Here is an 18,833-nt window from a genome sequence, read left to right on the forward strand (position 1 = left end):
AAAGTAAGGTCGATGCTTTTATTTTGTATTTTATCAGAGTGGTAGTGGTGGGGACAGAGACAGTGCTAAGCCCAGAGTGGCTGAGGAACATACCCAAGGACACATAACTAGTAATTGAGGGAGCAACGTGCTTTCACCTTGCTCAAGTTACTTAATGAGCGTAGACTATGGATAAAGGGCAGACTGTAACTAAGCTCTATTTCCAAATACAGAAGAAGGAAGTTAGGTGAAGAAGAATTAACGAAGCATTTGTAAATCACTTCACCCAGTGCCTGGCACATGGTAAATTCTCAGTAAATGTTAGAAAATATTATTATCCCAGTATGAACTCTTTGAGAACTTTCTTTCAGGGAGAATGTTAATGACCCATTATTTCTTACTTGTGAGATGTGAAGTTATTGACTTATCACTGCTGAGCTTGGCATGTTGAGCTCTGTTTCTGTTTATTAATGTGATGAGGTTACTTATGGGGAGGGAGGGTCCCTGCTGTGCGGTGGCAGTAATTATCAGCGTTGCTGTGTGGCTGTAGGAACCGATTGCTAGCAAGTGCTGTTTTTTTTTTTCTTTTTTTTTTGTTTTTTAATTCCATTATATAATTTAACGATCATTTTGTTCCATAGTCAGATGAAAGGAATTTAGCAGCCTTCAGCTGGAGCTGAATGGAAAAGCAAATTATAGAAATCACTGACAGTAGTACCTGGCTAGAGTAGGATTGTTTCCTACTGAATATTTGAAAGTATTTTGTCCAATCTAATTTTGAAAGACTCGAGTCATTGGGCTTCCATTGCTTTCCTTGGGAGCTATAATTACATGGCCTAATAGAGCTCAGTGGTGGGACATTTTCTCCAGCTGATACAGGAGCAATGGATGTATTCACAGGAGGCCTGGTCAATGTACTTTTCAAAATGGGATTTAGAGAAGGCACACAAACATGTTTTGCTAACTCAGGAAAATATTCGTTTCCTGCTACCAAAAGATGGTCCATCCTGCTGGCATTGAACCCTGATTTGCTGCATAATGGGACTTTCTTTAACTTTGTATCGTGGAGAGTCCTAAACATACACAAAAATAGGCAGAACAGTGTAATGAACACCTATGTGCCCAAAACTAGCCCCAACAGCCTTTAACCAGCGGCCAATTCCACCCATCGACATGCCCATCTACGTTGCCCCTTCTAGTTATTTTGAAACAAAACTTAAATCATTTTTTAAAATTCTGGTAACATAAACATAACATAAAATTTACCTAAATTTTAACTGCTTTAGAATGTATAACTCATTATGATTAAATATAGTCACATTGTTATGCAATCATCATGAGTGTCTAGTGCCAGCACATTTCCATCACCCCAAAAGGAGACAGTGTACCCATTAAGTAGTCATTCCTGTTACCCCTACCCCCAGTCCCTGGCATCCACTAGTCTGCTTCTGTCTCTATGGATTGCCTGTTTTGGATATTTCATAGAAATGGAACCATACAATATATGGCCTTTTTTGTCTGGCTTCTCTTTCACTTAGCATAATGATTTCATGATTCATCCATATATCATGCATCAGCATTTCATTCCGTTCCGTGGCTGAATAATATTTTGTTGTACGGATATCCCACATTTTGTTTATCTCTTCTTCTGTTGATGGACATTTTGGTTATTTCTGCTTTTTGTCTATTGTGAATAGTGCTACTTTGAACATTCATGTACAAGTTTTTGTTTGAACACCTGTTTTCAGTTCTTTTGAGTATACATCTAGAAGTGGAATTGCTGAATCATGTGTCAACTCTATGTGTAACTTATTGAGGAACCCATTAACCGTTCACCACAGTGACCATGTACCATTTTACATTACCATTAGCAAGGTATAGAGGTTCCAGTTTCTCCACATCCTCACCAATACTTGTGATTTTCTGCCTTCTTTTCTTCTTAAATTAATATCTATTCTAGTAGATTTAAAGTGATATCTCATTGTGGTTTTGGTATTTTCCTAATAACTAATGACATCAAGCATCTCTACATGTCATTGTTAGCCATTTGTATGTCTTCTTTGGAGGAATGTCTATTCAAGTCCTTTTCCCATTTTTAAATTGGGTTGCTTGTCTTTTTATTATTGAGTTGTAAGAGTTCCTTATATATTCTGGATAGTAGACCTTTATCAGATATATGATTTGCAAATACTTTTCCCATGCTGTGGGCTGTCTTTTCACTGTCTTGATAGTGTTCTTTCATTCACAAATATTTATAATTTTGATAAAATTAATTTTTTCTATTTTTTTTTTTTAATTTTGGTGCTTGTGCATTTGTTGTCATATCTAAGAAGCCATTGCTAAATCTAAGGTCAAGGAGAGTTACCCCTATGATTTCTCCTGAAAGTTTTATCGTGTTAGCTCTTATATTTAGGTCTTTGATCCATTTAGAGTTATTTTTTTTGTATAGCGTGTGAGGTAAAGGTATAACTTTTTTTGCATGTGAATATCCAGTTGTCTCAGCACTATTTGTAGAAGAAACTGTCATATAATTTTATCCGTAAGTATTTCGGTATTTTTCTCTAAAGGTAAGACCTTCTTTTTGCAAAACTACAGTACCATCATTACACTTTTAAAATATTGGCCAGGCGTGGTGGCTCACGCCTGTAATCCCAGCACTTTGGGAGGCTGAGGCGGGCGGATCACAAGGTCAGGAGATCTAGATCATCCCGGCTAACACAGTGAAACCCCTTCTCTACTAAAAATACAAAAAAAAAAAAATTTAGCCAGGTGTGGTGGTGGGTGCCTGTAGTCCCAGCTACTCAGAAGGCTGAGGTGGGAGAATGGCATGAACCTGGGAGGCGGAGTTTGCGGTGAGCCGAGATGGGACCTCTGCACTGCAGCCTGGGCGACAGAGCAAGACTCTGTCTCAAAAAAAAAAAAAAAAAAAAAAAAAAAAAAAAAAAGGCAGATTTCTTGAGTATCATCAAATATCTAAGTCTGTATTCAGAATTGTAATTATCTCAAAATTTGTGATATCTCTCTTTTAAAAAAAATAATATCTAAATACGGTGCGCCCATTTCAATTTGTTGGTATATCTTTTTAAGTGTTTTTAAATCTATAGGTTTTCTTTGCATTTCTTTTTTTCTCCCTTGCAATTTAAGTGTTGAAAAAACTCTTTGTCTTGACTAGTATCCTGGTCTAGATTTTGTTGATTGTATCCCCATGATGTTACATGTACCTCAGTCCTCTGAATTTCCTGTAAATTGGTGATTGGAGCTAGAGGCTTGATCAGGTTCAGATTTTTGTTTTTATTTTTGGCAGTACTACTTCCTAGGTAATGTGTGTTCTTTTATCAAGAGGCAAATTGTATTTACTTTGTAAAATGTTAACAGTCATTGATGATCACTGCGTGAGTCTGCTAGCTTATTAGGAGGCACAAAATGCTGGCATTCTAATTCTACTATGTCTTCTTCATTTATTATATGGAATACCTACTTTTGTATGAGGAGAAACTTTCCCTCTTTTATTATTCAACTACCCAGTGGTAAGATTTGTATTAAAAAGGCAGTATAGACTCTTCAGTCTTTCCTTTTATTTGCCAGCTCTCAAAATAAGTTGGTTCGTTATTTTTTTCTAACAATGCCAGTCATATCCTTTGGGTGGGGGGTGACTTTGTTAAGGCATTTAATTAAGCATATTTAAAGTGTTTCTACACATTGGAGCTATTATTCTTATCAATGCTCAAATTATTCCATCTTTCACCACTGGGAGTCTCATCAAATTGAATCCTTCTTGACATGATTTTGTGGTCTTTGATAGTTTCTGGGCTATTACATATTGTAATTTCCCAACTTTTATCTGGTTGGAATGTAGTCTACTTGTGGCACTTCCCAAATTTCCCTATAAACACTTATAGGTCTTGAAACTTCTCTGGCTTCTTGGAGGAGGTGGAAAGGTTTCCCTAGCCTTTGTGGAATCATAAGAAGACAAGTCAGAACAGGCTTTGGAAACTCACTCATGAAATGAGTTTCATGAGATTTTATTCAGTTTCTATTAGGTATACAAAGAAAAAGAAAATATAGTTTCTGCCTGAAGATTTTGGAGCCTGATGAGGTATCTTTTAGGACCTGGAAACATAGTGCTAATATCAGGAATGTAGATTTGGACAAAGCCAAAGCCATCAATATGATTTTATTGTGGCTCCGTTTTAGTTCTGTCTCTACTACCAAGTCAGGAATTGATTGCTAGTTATTCTGAATTATTTTTGTATAATTATAAAATATATATAAGTACATAGTAAGGTGACCTTTGTTGAAGATATTTTTGAAAGTAAAAGTCTGGAAACGGATGTGTTTTTCTAAGCCTAGAAAATGCATGTAAAAGCACATAGATGGCTTCTTTTTTTCATATGGTCTCTACATCCCCATTAAGTAAGGGTGATGTTTATTTTCTGCCTATTTTATAAGTTGCTAAGTACTGTAATGAGTTTATATTTATAGAGTGCTTGGAGCTTTTGCATGAAAGGTGCTAAATTAGAGTTTATTGTTTATTGAATTTATTTGATGTGTCCAACCTCCTGGGAACATTCGCTGAAGTTAATTAAAAACAGATAGTTCCTACACTGACAGCCTACAGTGCCACTTACAAACCAGTAACATAAACAGTGTGCACTTCTGTAACCCTAAGTTGGGACACTAGAGAACCACAGTTCTTTCTGAAGGGGGAATAATGCTACTTTTATGTGAAAATTTGACTGCTGAGTAAAAACAGAGATATTCTCAATTTTGTCTGAGTCACCTACCTGTTCCCATTAAAAAAAAAAAGAATATGGAGAGTTTCCTCAATTTTCAGCTATAACTTACAGGTTGAAAAATTTTAAAATAATGTTTCCTTTATATCATTTTGGGAATACGTGAAGGTAAAAGCATGTGCTTTTTTTTTTTTTTTTTTTTTTTTTTTTTTTTAATGATTACTTTTTCTTTGCAGGAATGGCATTCCAGAGCAGCCAATTGCTTGTGCTTTCTTACTCCAAATTAATGGAAGCTGTGAAGCATCATTAAAATAATGGTTTGTTTGCTTCCTTTGCCAGTTGGTGATGGAGTTTTGTGGTGCTGGCTCTGTCACCGACCTGATCAAGAACACGAAGGGTAACACGTTGAAAGAGGAGTGGATTGCATACATCTGCAGGGAAATCTTACGGGTAGGTTACGAGTGGGGACTGGCCCACCTCCCAAAGTCTTCAAGCAACACATGATATCTTAGGAGGGACTGAATTTTGTGACTTTCCAGTGAAATTCATAAGCATATCAAAAACTCTTTAAAAGTTTATCCTATCAGTGGTGGTGGTGCTGGTGGTAGTTTGGTGTGAAGGTCTGCTCTGATGGAAGTAAGCGCTGTTCTGGAGATAGGCCATGAGCATATTTTCATTTAGGTTGACATTGGGTGATTTATCTTAATAAGGGATTCATTTTCAATGCTGTTTCCAATTAGAAACCTGATTTTAGATCATAAAGACAGTGTTCCACTTAGGAAATGAATTATTTTAAGAGATGTTTTGATCACTCATTTATCTATTTGTGAAAGTTTATAATTAATATATTATCTCTAATGGTGTAATACCTTCCCACCATATAAAGTTTATAAGGATTGTGTGACTTTAGTCATTCCTATACATACAACCTAGTTTAACTGATTTTACCTTTAAAAATAAATCTTTGTGACCTAATCGCTTAAACTAATCAAAATAGCTGAACAAGACTGCCTGTTTGGCCAGTTTTCCCATACATCCCCCAGTCAGGAAATCTAGACAATTGTATCATATTTGCTGAGCTGAGTTCAGGAAGAAGAAAGTAACTGGGCATATTTTAGTTCATTCAGACTAGCTTAATCATCCCTTCCTACTAGTATGGAGATTATTATGTCTACTGAGCATTCTTACTGGATCTTCCGGGCCATTGTTTTTTATTTATAAGCTCTGCCTTCTTAATTTAAGGGAACAAAAGTTAAAACTTTTTACTGTGTGTTCAAGGTATGCCTTTGAGAGATAGATTATATGCTTTGGGTGAATGGATGAAATGCATAGAAGTAAAAAAGAAGGAAGGCATAAGACGACGATGTCTGTTCATTAAATGCAAACCAAATTAGGAAAAGGCAAATAGAAAATGGAATTTTAAAATTATAACATTGATGTGAATGACTTCTATACTACAAAATATCACTGAGAAATATTAAAGAAGACCTTAATAAATGGAGGCATATATTATTTCACAGATTACTCAATATTGTTAAGATGTCATTTCTACCCAGTTTGATCCATGGTTTCATTGAACTTCCGATTAAAATTCCTATAGGTATATTTGTGGAAATTTATAAAGCTGATTTTCAAACATATAGAAATGCAAAGGGCCAAGAATAACCAAGGCAATCTTGAAGAAGAAGAACAAAGCTGGAGGATTTATGCTACCAGTTATCAGGATTTATTATAAAGCTACTAATAAATTAAGACAGAGTAGTATTGTTACAAGATTAGACAATAGCCAAAGGAACAGAATCAAGGATCCAGGAACCAGACCCACATCATATGGACACCTGGTCTGTGACAAAGGAAAGGGTGCTTTTATCAGTAAATAGTACTTGATCAGTTGAATATCCATAAGAAAACATGAAACTTGATACCTGCTACATACCATATTCAAAAATTTATTCCAGCTGGGTTATAGATATAAATGGGAAAAATATAAAAATTAAAGCTCTTAAGAAAAAACACATACATCCATGACTTGGGGTAGGCAAAAATATAAATTATATATTTTGTGTTTTTAAACAGAACACAAAACAAAATTTGAGGGGAAACAAGGCGGCCTGGCTGTTGATTTCCTTCACATCTGACGTTTGTCTCTGTTTTGATGTGCCGTTATGCAAACTTACTTTGAATTTCTGACTTAAAATTTTGCTCATTCAGTAGAGCATGATGGATTATTTAGTCATCCTGACCACTCAGTGGGTGCCAAGAACCTGTCAGGTCTCTAGGGCTGGTTCTGCCCGATACGCCTTTCTGCACTGCTGGGGAACCCTCCAGAGGATCAGTCATTTGATCTCATCTTGGTTCTAAAAGCAGCAGGGATGTTTCATCACATGAGCATCTCTCAATACCTTTCACACATTCTCAGTGTGTGGAAACAATGGCGTTCCTCGTTTTCCAGTACATTCTCGGAAGTGATACTGGCATTTCAGACATGACTCACTGGAAGAGACACTTGATCACCCAAAGGTCTCTGGCCACAAGAGGTTTTAGAGATGACCTCCATGCATTGTATGATCTCATTAGAAGAACTTTTGGCTCACTTCCATGCTCTGGTATCTACTTTCAACCACTTCAGTGGTGAAGGAGGGAAAGGGATCTTCAGTCCCTCTCTTAAGGATTTATGGGGTACACAAACACTGTGAAAACCACACATTTAAACCTGCTAGATGCCTACCTTGTGACAAACTGAACAGGTAAGAAAGGCAATTTTTTAAGACCTAAACCAGTGCCTCAAACCCTTCTATAACATGGTTTATGTTTTGTGATATTTCTAAATGTATATGTGGGTCTTCTTGGACCTCTGTACTCTCCTGCTGAATTTCTTTGACAAGAGAATTCAGATATCCAGTTTTGTTTCTTTTCCTGTCAACCTCATTTTTCATACTATGACTTTGTTGCTGTGGAGAAGATTAAAAGAACAAAAAATGATAAATAATAAAGTACACTTGGGTACTTGATACATTGAATTATCAAGTGTTAGCATAAAATAATTTGCTCTAAGACTCCAGTTTTAGATTCTTTTAGATTATAATTTATCTGAAAAATATCTGACTACTTTAGAGTAAGTCTGTAGGTTAAAGAATTCACACCACAAAGAAGCCAAAAACAGAGTAATTCATGAAGAAATGGAACACAAACAGGTTTAGTTGTCACTGAATAATTATCTCACATAATGAGCACAAAGTCACAAATAGCATAAACTAAAAATGACAGTGATAAATGCCAACAAAGGAAATAGAAACTGTATTTCTTTTTAAATGTAAGGCACAGTGGGTAAAGCCAATGAGAAATTTCTTGGCTGGTCTGAGAAATATTTTACTGTGCTTAATTAAAATTGTATAACGAGGCCGGCTGCTATGGCTCACACCTGGATTCCCAGCACTTTGGGAGGCTGAGGTGAGTGGATCACCTGAGGTCAGGAGTTCAAGACCAGCCTGGCCAACATGGTGAAACCCCATCTCTACTAAAATAAATTAGCCTGGCGTGGTGGCGGGCACCTGTAATCCTAGCTACTCTGGAGACTGAGGCAGTCGCTTGAACCCGGGAGGCAGAGTTTGCAGTGAGCCTAGATCACACCATTGCATTCCAGCCTGGGTGATAGAGTAAGCCTCCGTCTCAATCAATCAATCAATCATTCAATGAAATTGGATAACAGAAAGTAAATTTTAACTTTTAAATTCAAATATTGCCAAAAATCTTGTAGGGATTCAGTTAAATCAGGTTAGTTTTCCATACAGAGAATGTGTAGATGGTTCTGTTTCAAACTAGCAAATACAGGCAGTCCTCATTTTTCACAGTAGTATTAATTGAAACTCGTGTTCATGTTGGAACCATATAATCACTTGTGTGGTTCCCTGATACCTGATAATCAGATCCGATATGCAAGCATTTCATTAAACACAGCACCATGCATTGCAAGGACTGTCTGTGTATTTTAATGTATATTGATCGATTGCCTACAGTTAGAAAAGCACTATGAGCACATGAAAGATGTGATTATAATTCTGAAAAGTAGGTCTGGGTGAGTGTAAAGTTTTTGGATCCTTAACATTCAAAATAATTTATTGGCATGTTGGCTTATGCTCCTATTAACCCTTCTTAACTCTCCATCACTCCAGGGGCTGAGTCACCTGCACCAGCACAAAGTGATTCATCGAGATATTAAAGGGCAAAATGTCTTGCTGACTGAAAATGCAGAAGTTAAACTCGGTAAGAGCAGAATCCTGTGAGCCTTGGAATTGCAGGAAGTGATGAGATTATATTAACAGCTCTAAAAAATTAGTGTTAATTTGCCACTGTGGATTTGGAGGGCATTGCCCTAAAAATAGAAAGGAAAATGTTTGTCTGTTTTAAAAAATATTTTCTCAAGGCATTCTGAGGAATGAATTATATATAATGTGGGAACAGAACCACTTGCTTAATCAATATATAGAAATAATTGAGTTTCTTTGTTTCAGCAAAGATTAGAAGTGACAAAGTTTGAAATGGCCTCCTATATCTTACAGTTTGTTTATATTGTTGCTGCTATAACAGAGCACTAGGACCCAATTTTTTTCCATGAAAATATACCCAGTTAGGCATATTCAGAATAATCAATTCCTGCTATCTTCCTGTAGGTTTAAGTTATATTTACATTGATTTTGTTATTACCTTGGGCTCCTGTACAAAATGAATGCTCAATATTTTCCTTTAGGTGCATACTGATTACCCCCACTTGCATCAGTGGGAGAATCCTTTTCTTTGGCATATCTATTAGAGCTCTTTCCACAACAAATCTGGGACTGTCCAAATAAAGTAGAGAATTACCACATGCATTTGACTGCTTGGTGTATGTCAGTAAGAGCATAAATTGAAAAATATCCAGTAGGATATGTGACTTGTCATCTAGAAAAGGATCACTGTCCATATGATTGTATGTTTTGAAAGAGATTTAAACATCTTCTATGTTTATATCTCAAACATTTGCTCTTCCTTTTTGTTGAAATATATGATACCCATTTTTTTTTCTTAGTTAACATTTGGGGCCAAACTTTCTCATCTCATGAATATTCTCTTTTAAAAACAAAAGTATACATTATATAGGCTAAGCAGTTATATATGTATCAACTAGATAAGCTACCCTGAGAGCTTTCTTGCATCACTAATTAACAGTTACTTGTTGAGTGTATATTATATGCCAGGCCCTCTATGACAATTTTCTATAGATTATCTCTCATAAACATCAGAGCAACTCTGTGTAGATGTCATCATCCTCATTTTACAGATTAGGAAACCAAAGCTCAGAGAGATTGATCTACTAGCCCTAGGTCATACCACTGGTAGGTGGCAGAAATGAGATACAAACTTAGGCAGTCTGACTCCAGACTTTTGCTTTTAATCACTTGCCTCGTATCCCCAAAATACTACCCTTTATGACGACCAAGTTTACTTTTTTTAAACACCTATTTTTGGTCCTTGTGAAGCCTTGGTGTAACCAAATGTAACTCTTTGTGCCTTCCTCATTGGTACACCTCATCCAGTTATACATGCAGTTTAAAAACATATTCATAGTATAGAAAAGGTAGAAGCAACCCAGGTGCCCATCAACAGGTGAACAGATAAACCAAATGTGATCCATACATACAATGGAATATTATTCAACCTTGAGAAGGAAGGAAATTCTAACACATGCTACAATGTGGATGAACCTTGACAACATTATGCTAAGTGAAATAAGCCAGTCACAAAAAGACAAATATTGTATGATTCCACTTATACAAGGTAGTGAGAATAGTCAAATTTATAGAGATGGAAAGTAGAATGATTGCCAGGGGTTGGGGCAAGGGAAATTGGGAGCTATTGTTTAATAGGTACAGAGTTTCAGCTGGGGAAGATGAGAAATTCTGGAGATGGATAGTGGTGAAGCTTGCACAACAATGTGGATGTACCTAGTGCCCCAGAAATGTACCCGTTAAAATGGTCAAAATTATATACTTTATGTTATGTACTTTTTACCACAATAAAATAATTCACATTCATTTTATCGCTCTATAAAACCTAAGATCATAGACTTTATTTACTTTTCTCCTCTTAAATAGTGGACTTTGGAGTCAGTGCCCAGCTTGATCGAACTGTGGGCAGGAGGAATACTTTCATTGGAACTCCCTACTGGATGGCACCAGAAGTTATTGCCTGTGACGAAAACCCAGATGCCACATATGATTTCAAGGTATGACTTCTTGTGTTTCAAACCTATGCCTACCATCTTATCCTGAGTCTTGCAGTGGGAGATTCTTACGTGCCTTTATATTTATGATTCATGTGACCCAAAGGGAGAACTGAAGAACATTATTTGAGTTTAAGACTTACAAGACATTCAAGTGGGGATCTTTTTAATGAATTCACCTATCTTATCTGATTGCCTGTTTGTTAAAAAAAAAAAAAAATGTTTAAATCATTTTTTATATTTTTTTGAATTTACTCTTGCTTCTTCTTATTGGAAAATACGTTAGATTTCCATGTTAATTATGGTTGAGAGTTTTGGAAGAGTGTATATTCTGAGAGCTTTTTACGTTAAACTAAGATGTGAATTTGTTGTCTTGGGCCATCTTTTTCTGATTGAGAATAATCTGACTTAGGTCTACGATGCTCGAAGTATAATTATCTGGGGTTTCTTTTTCATGAGAGGGAATCAAATGGAATATTGGTGACTACTTTATGGTCTTTCGGTCGTGTGTCCTGATGTTTCATAGAAATTTGATTTGTGACTTGTTACTTTATATTATAAACTAGAAATTTACTAATAAATTCAAAGCTGTGTTCAAGTAGATTTCTCCAAGAAGCCCTTCTCTTTTCTGCTAGCCAATAACCAAACATAATTTTGGACTATTGCCCCTCAGTTTTATTGTCTGGGCTTTTAGGTGACATGGCTTTCTAACGAATGGTGACTGAACGTCAAGACAATAAAATTAGGGGCAATGGGATCTGGTAACTGTGTGTGGGTTTCCAGGCTGTGCATTAGGTAGAGAGACACCCTGTGGTCTTTGTGTGCATTACAGGACAACTTGGGCAATACTTGATCTACCTGCGCTGATTTCAGAGGTGCATGGACTTTTCACCAAAACACTTTAATGACCCTCTGTAAATACTCTCATCTAACAGATGAGGAAACTGAGGCCGAGATCTGCAGATGCCCACCGGGTTAGTGATCATCTCAGAGTTAGCACCTGAACGCAGGTCTCCAAGCTTTCTGTTCAGAGCCCTTTCCAATATATTACCTTGCTCCTCTGTAATGTACTTCCATATAAATCTCCAATTTACCAATTGAACAGTATATTTGAAGAATTTCACTTTTAAGGAATATTTTTAGTTCTCGACATGTGGGGTTATTATTGAAATCGGGTCTTAAAGATGCATTGCAAACATTGTAGCATTTTTGAGGCCCGGTATCTCAGTGTTGACAGAAAATTTGCCTCTTTTGGGAATTGTAACTTGAAGGTCTGAAAACATAATAATCTCCCATAAATTTCCTCCTTCCTTCAAAGTTAGTCACTGTAATAACCTGACAACAATCTGTCTGAAAACAGCTGCCAAGTTAAAAATTAATCTCCTGCCAAAATAAGTGTCATTTTTTAAACTGCTAATGATAAGCATATTTAAATAATTCCATTTGCAAATCCCTTCAGAGAAACCACTACAAAATATACATCCCAGGCCAGATATGTGTGTCATGATTAGCTACAAGCAATTCTTCAAACCATAGTTATACCTAACAAGTGCTAACTAGTCTACATCTGGGCCACAGATATTCTAGATTACTATGTAACAAAGCATGGGGAATCGGTGTTTGCGGCTTTTACCCTCAGTTTAATCTTTTAAGTATTGTGACTCACTACACTATATATGGGACTTTCGTTATGTAAATAAAGTGGGTGCCTACCACTGACTTGTTTTCAGTAGGGTATCTAGAAGAGGCTTTCCTTCTGGCCAAGCAAAGCTTGGAATTAAACTGATATTTTGGTCCTCTTTCCTCAGATTATGGCTGAGGAGTATAATTTAACATCACTGTAAATGGTATGAGACCAGTGCATAACTCTAGGTATGGGCAAAGCCTAGTGCATGAGTAGCCACAGAGGTCATCATGCTGCACAGTGATTTCAGAGGTACTGGAAGGTTCACCTGGCTATAAAAGTATCCTGAGACATTAAAAAGATTGAAGATGAATGTCTGTGCGTTTTTTTTTTTTTTTTTAAATAAAGAATCCTGATAGAATAGGTTCAACTGTGTCAGTCATTTAGACCTTAGTGCAAATTAGTTTAACAGGATTGTCAGGAATGCAGGTTGTGCAAGAGGAGGAAAAAGTCATGGCAGGGATATGAGCTTCACTGGTTATTTGCCATGGGTAAAAAGAGGAGAATGACAAAAGAATGAATAAGGAAGACTTTTCCACGGAGGACTTTATAATACTGAATTATTTTCGGTTTAAAAAAAAAAATTCGTAGTGGTCTTCAAAGACATCTTAGACAAATCAAATAGTAAATAATAAATAACAAAACCAAGCCATACCCTGTTGGGGTATAGTAGAAGGTTTGGGGATTTTTGCAGATTTTATTTCATCCACTTACACAGTTTTACTGTGTGCCAGAAAAGATGCTGATCTTTAACTAACCTTACTACTTCTTTCTTGGCACCATATATTATCCCCTTTTCTGTTCAGTATCCTTAGGAATGTGACCTGTCACCAGGGGACAACTTGACAATATGCTGATTTTCAAAATCATTTATTCATTCACTCAGTGCATGTTTATAGACTATCCATTGTGTATAAGGAGTTAGTCAAGCTGTATCTGTACATGCTGTTTCTGATAGAAGGTTCATTTGAGACCCCGTCAAAGCCCGAGGATTTCACTGTGTGTTTGGTGGTCCACTTGGCCCAGTGGTGTATCCCAGCTCCAGAAGCTTGATGTCAACACTTTGGGCCCTCATGTGCCACAGCCACTTTCAGCTGAGAGTGTATATTTAGAATAAGGGATGACTTGGCCACCAGACTTTATTAGATTTCTTACCACAAAAGTCCTTCCTTTAAATAAAGACAAGAAGAAAAAGAAAAAGAGTATAGCTGAGTTTTGTTATTGGATTTATTGTTTATTGATTATTATTTGATGTGTCTAAGATGTCTTTAAATACCACTATAACTTTTTATAAAACCTAAAGTAACTCAACGTTATAAAGTCTTCTGTAGAAAAGTAGCCTGAAGAGCTCTTGCTTCTTATTGCAGAGTCTGGTTTTGTGTGATATCTACTGGGCACAGTAAGTAACTCACTGAAAATAGACCCTCTCCTAAGCAGGAGTGCCAGAATCTCATTTGCCTGGTATGCCGGCTTTCCCCTGGAGGCCCTTCCTTTCTTGTTTTCAGAAATTCTGTCAAAACACTTCAAATGAAAGGAAAGGTTTTATTTCCCTGATAAGTATGTGGGGCAATAATGAAAGCTTTCCCATTTAACAATAAGCATTCAAAAGATTTGAAATTAATAAAGCTGTTCAAAACGCCTAGGCTGTTTAAATTGTTATTTTTTTTAACCTAGTTTGAATTTCATTTTGGTTGGATGGGATCTGCCAAGCATTTTATAGTCCTGTGTATTTATTACTTTAACAGAACCACCCACTAAGAAATTTCTGTGGCTGAATGCCACAGTATAGTACACATAATGTAGTGTTATTCACCCCTCCCACCCCATGGAGGGAGACACACACACACACACACACACACACACACACACACGGGAAATCTATAAAGAACCTGGAAAAACTTAATAGTATTTACTTTTGAATAGGGCATGTGAATGGAAAACTTAAAATTTTTTATTTTCTATATCTTTCTGTCCTGTTATGTTTTTTGCCATAAACAGGCCTTGCTCTTATATTAAGCCAATGAAGTAAGAGATGCACAGTGAAATGGCGTACCCCCTCATCCCACTCCCCACCAGATTCCTGTCCTTAGGCCTGATCTGTGCCACTGTTGTTTATGATTCGCCTAAACTCTGTTTATGAGACTCTCACACAGGTACTGCAGATTATTTGCAGACGTGGGTGTCTCCTCCAGCGTTTGGGTGAATATTGTGCTCTGGGTGGAGAGAAAGTACTCTTTTCCCCTGTGTCACAGATAATTGGCATTATTCGGGCAGGGTGCAAATACTTCTTCTAAGTAAGAGGTTCAGTTGGAAATCAAGTGAGCAACCTAACTAGTGGTAGAGTTTCCACTGCGCAGGGTGTCACCTGAGAGGACAATATTCAGATTGCAGAATGATGCGTTTACACTCTCAAACAAGTCCTGGCATCTGTCTACTGAGATTCAAACAAAGGTCCTTCCCTATTCGATCAGAAGGAAGGTGACCCAGATAGCACATTAGTGTCACCAACAGGAAACTGAAACTCCTATTCAACATATTTCTGTGGCTTCCTGTTCACACCCACCTATAAAGGATTCCTTAGTCAAATGCAGGCAGTACCTCCTCCAGGCAGCATGCTGATCCCCAAGGGAAGAGAGTAAGCTATTCTAATATTTTCCCTTTGGTCACGTAACAAGTGAAAATGGACAAAGAACTAAAGATTTCTGTCCTCAGTTTATTTTATGTGTGAAATGGGATTATTAATAACTATCTCCTCCTCAATGACCCTAACTCACCACCTGAGTTCTGTGTCTAGATAACATAGTATATAAATATATAATATAATTAATAAGAGTCAGTCCTTTGAAGTCAGACAGGACCAGTTTAGACTTTGCCTCCTATTTGCAAATTACCTCAGGGGAGTTATTTAACTTTTCGTAAACCTGCATAAAATGGGAATAATAAATTGTTTACTCCGAGGTTATAATAAAGTGAGAATATACATAAAGGGATTAATACAGTGTCCACCACTTGGTAAATACTCAATATATAGTACTTAATGTATACATATATATTATAGATAGTTTGTGTTTATGTTATAATATGGAAGTATTGCTATTTGGGGCCATTTGTTACCCCCAAAAGGCAACAGTTTCATGTGGTTCAACCTCATATTTGTGTTATACACCTCTAATTATCTGCTTACATTGAGCCAGAATCTGCTTCTCTATAACTTTGACCACTCAATTAAAATGTTGTCCCTAGGGACCATACACACAATGCATTCATTTCTTTTTCCCACCTGGAACATTTCAAAAAAAACTGGTTACAAATAAGTTACCCAACAAAAGACTACTTTCTGCTCTGTGAAACTTGATAGAATAAAATATGCTGGCTGTGCCCATTATTAAGCTATTGTCTGTCAACTCTGGACTGCCATGCTGCCCTCTGCTTTGTGCTAATAGAGCTAGGACTCAGCTGTCCTCCCTTCTGTTTGTCCATCTGACTACTTATCAGGCTCTGCCAGCAGGGAGCAATAGAGAACGGGAGACCTCGCGAGGAGGAGGAGGGAGGAGGACACATGTTTTCCTGTTTGCTTCCTGTAAGCTTCTTGTTTATGTCCGCACGGTCCTTGTGACCTCTTTGAGCACCACTGAGTGCCAGAGCTCCCTGCCATCTTACCTGACTCTGGTTTGCTGGTTGAACTGCCAGGTGATGATATCTGGCCCTAAGGGTCTATCTGTACCCACATTTGTTGAATACCCAATGCAGCGTGTACTGCATTGTATATTAGGCCCTTTGCATATATTTCCTTATTGAATTCTCTTACCAATCCTGCAAGATAGGTGTTCTTTTCATGTTGCAGTTGAGAAAATGGGCTCAGAGTTATTAGTTGTGTCAGAGTTGAGTCTGGCTGCAGAGCATAGGCACCTTCTACCTCATGGTGGCCATTGGGGTTCTTGTCTTGTGCCACACAGCCTCTCATTCTTGTGTGGCTGGTTCAGACATCTGAAAGTGTTGCTTTTCTTCACTGTGTTGAGCAGACCAGCCCCAGAAGGAATGCTCTCTTGTTCTGTTCAAGTTGCTTGTGTATCAGCTGTTCCCCACTCCTACCCTTTCCAGCAGCCAAAAGTTCTGTCTTGCCTCTGCCTTCCCAAAGGCACTAGAATTTGTCTCTCTTCTGTTTATAATGCACACAGCGCTAGGCTATTAATCATGCCACAGGCTAGGCTGCACAGCACCTCTGGAATAATGAATTACCCAGCTCCTGCCAAAATGAGTCATACCATGGCCATGAACGAAACTTATCTCTCTCTGACTCTTTCCTCATCTTGTTCTTCCCCCTTCCCTTTCTCGTCTCCTGTGATCTGTCTTGCCAGTCGTAATTGGAGCATTTTCTCCTTTATTTAAGTTCTGAAGTGTCTTCGGGACTCACTAATGTATCCAAAGGCTTAAACAAGGCCTGTCGAGGACATTTATGGCTTTCTAGCATGGGCAGTTAAGTGTAGCTTACAAGCAGCTTTGGGTATATATGGCCAGGAATATAAATGTTCCTCTTGGAAAACAAGAGAACCCCAGCCAAAAAAAAAAATTCTAACATTGATATCAAATGAAGGCTTAAGGAAGCAGCAGAATCAGCTAGGTCATGTGACTTAGCAGAGTATGCACAGGTATTTGTGGTGTTGTGACCTTTGGTTTGAAAGAAGTGTTCTGGGGGCTTAGGGAAAGGCTGCTCAAGAGGGATTCTGAGATGATGTGTACTAAACAAAGTACATATCTTTTCCCTAAACCTTCTTGCTTCCTGTGGGATAAATCCAGGATTACTGAACAAATGAGACCATTCCATTTCCCTGCTGTCAAAGTATGTTTCTTCAAATTATTGCTGTATATGTATTATCACTTAGGAATGCTTTTGTCTGTACTTACGTTTCTTATGTCACCAGAAGTCTAGAGGCAGGCAGTCCAGGGTTGATGTGATGGTTCACTGATGTCTTCAGAAGCCAAAGCTCCTAGCTTTCTGTCCCGGCATCATCAATTTGTTGGCAATAACTCATGGTTGCAAGATGGATGCTGTAGCTCCAGATATCATATTTTTATTCAAGGCACTAAGAAGTGGGAAAAAGTTAGCAAGACACCAGCTATATTCGTCCCTTATTTCAGGAAAAGCAGAAGCTCCCAGAAGATGTTTGCTTATGTCTCATTGGAGAAAACTATGTCACATCCCTAACTGCCATCCTTAGCTGCAGCGGCATCAGGATAGGCAAGTGTGGCTTTGCTATACTCTGAAATGGAAGCCGCAAGAAAAATGAGGGTTGAAAATGACCACTGGGTTAGCCAATAAACAATTTCTGCCACAACTAAATAGAGGAATATCATAGAAGACTAAGTTGGGCAGGCAAAGGCAGTGTCATCTGACAGTGGAGGAGAAGGCAATCAATATTCTTGAGCCGTACTCTGTGCCAGATTTTGTGCTAGAAGCATACCTGATCAATACACGCATGCCACGGTTATTTCCATTGTGCAATTGAGAAGCTAAGCTCTGAGCAACATTCTGCATGTAGCTAAATTAGAAGCCAGTATTTGAATCCAGATCTGCCTGACTTAAAAGCCTATTCTCAACTGGGTGCGGTGGCTCATGACCGTAATCCCAACACTTTGAGAGGCCAAGGTGGGAGGATTGCTTGAGCCCAGGAGTTCAAGACCAGCCTGGGCAACATAGTGAAACCTCATCTCAATCAATCAATCAATACCCGTTTCTTTCTACCAATCCATGTTGCCATTGGGAAATTGGGGCCAGTTTTATAGTATGAAGCTGGAGTACCTCACTGAATCTCAGCACCGTTATTGAATTACCAGCACCTTCAGTCACCTACGGACAAAGTAGGAATCTGAAGGAATTATCTTATGGATTAAAAATGCATTTTTATAATAATTGATACGGGGAAAAATGGTGAATACTCCAGTCCTTAGATTGTGATGCTAGTTAAAAGAGAACTGGCCTAGGAAGCAGAAGACCCAGCTTGGTTTAAAACCAGCTGCTAAGTTGCTCTTTGATCTTGGGTAAGTCACTTTCCCTCATTTGCGAAATGAAAGGTTGAGCCAGATGATGTGTAAAGAGTCTACCAGCCCGAGAACACTTAGGTTTTGCTACTTTCAAGTGTTTTTCATTTGTTCATTCATTCAATAAATATTTATTAAG

The 18,833-nt window shown here is 37.7% G+C and overlaps 1 protein-coding gene across 6 annotated transcripts in view; it reads left to right on the top strand.

Moving 5' to 3' along the window:
* TNIK (TRAF2 and NCK interacting kinase) overlaps positions 1–18,833 on the top strand; it is a 395,124-nt gene that overhangs the window by 256,249 nt on the left and 120,042 nt on the right. For all 6 annotated transcript variants that reach the window (XM_007972103.3, XM_007972104.3, XM_007972105.3 and 3 more), the window contains 3 exons: positions 5,052–5,162; positions 8,885–8,975; positions 10,844–10,974. In XM_007972103.3, coding sequence (XP_007970294.1) covers positions 5,052–5,162; positions 8,885–8,975; positions 10,844–10,974 — 333 coding nt within the window. The remainder of the gene's footprint in view (positions 1–5,051; positions 5,163–8,884; positions 8,976–10,843; positions 10,975–18,833) is intronic.

This window comes from Chlorocebus sabaeus, chromosome 15 (genome assembly GCF_047675955.1).
Source record: "Chlorocebus sabaeus isolate Y175 chromosome 15, mChlSab1.0.hap1, whole genome shotgun sequence".
Lineage (NCBI taxonomy): Eukaryota > Metazoa > Chordata > Mammalia > Primates > Cercopithecidae > Chlorocebus > Chlorocebus sabaeus.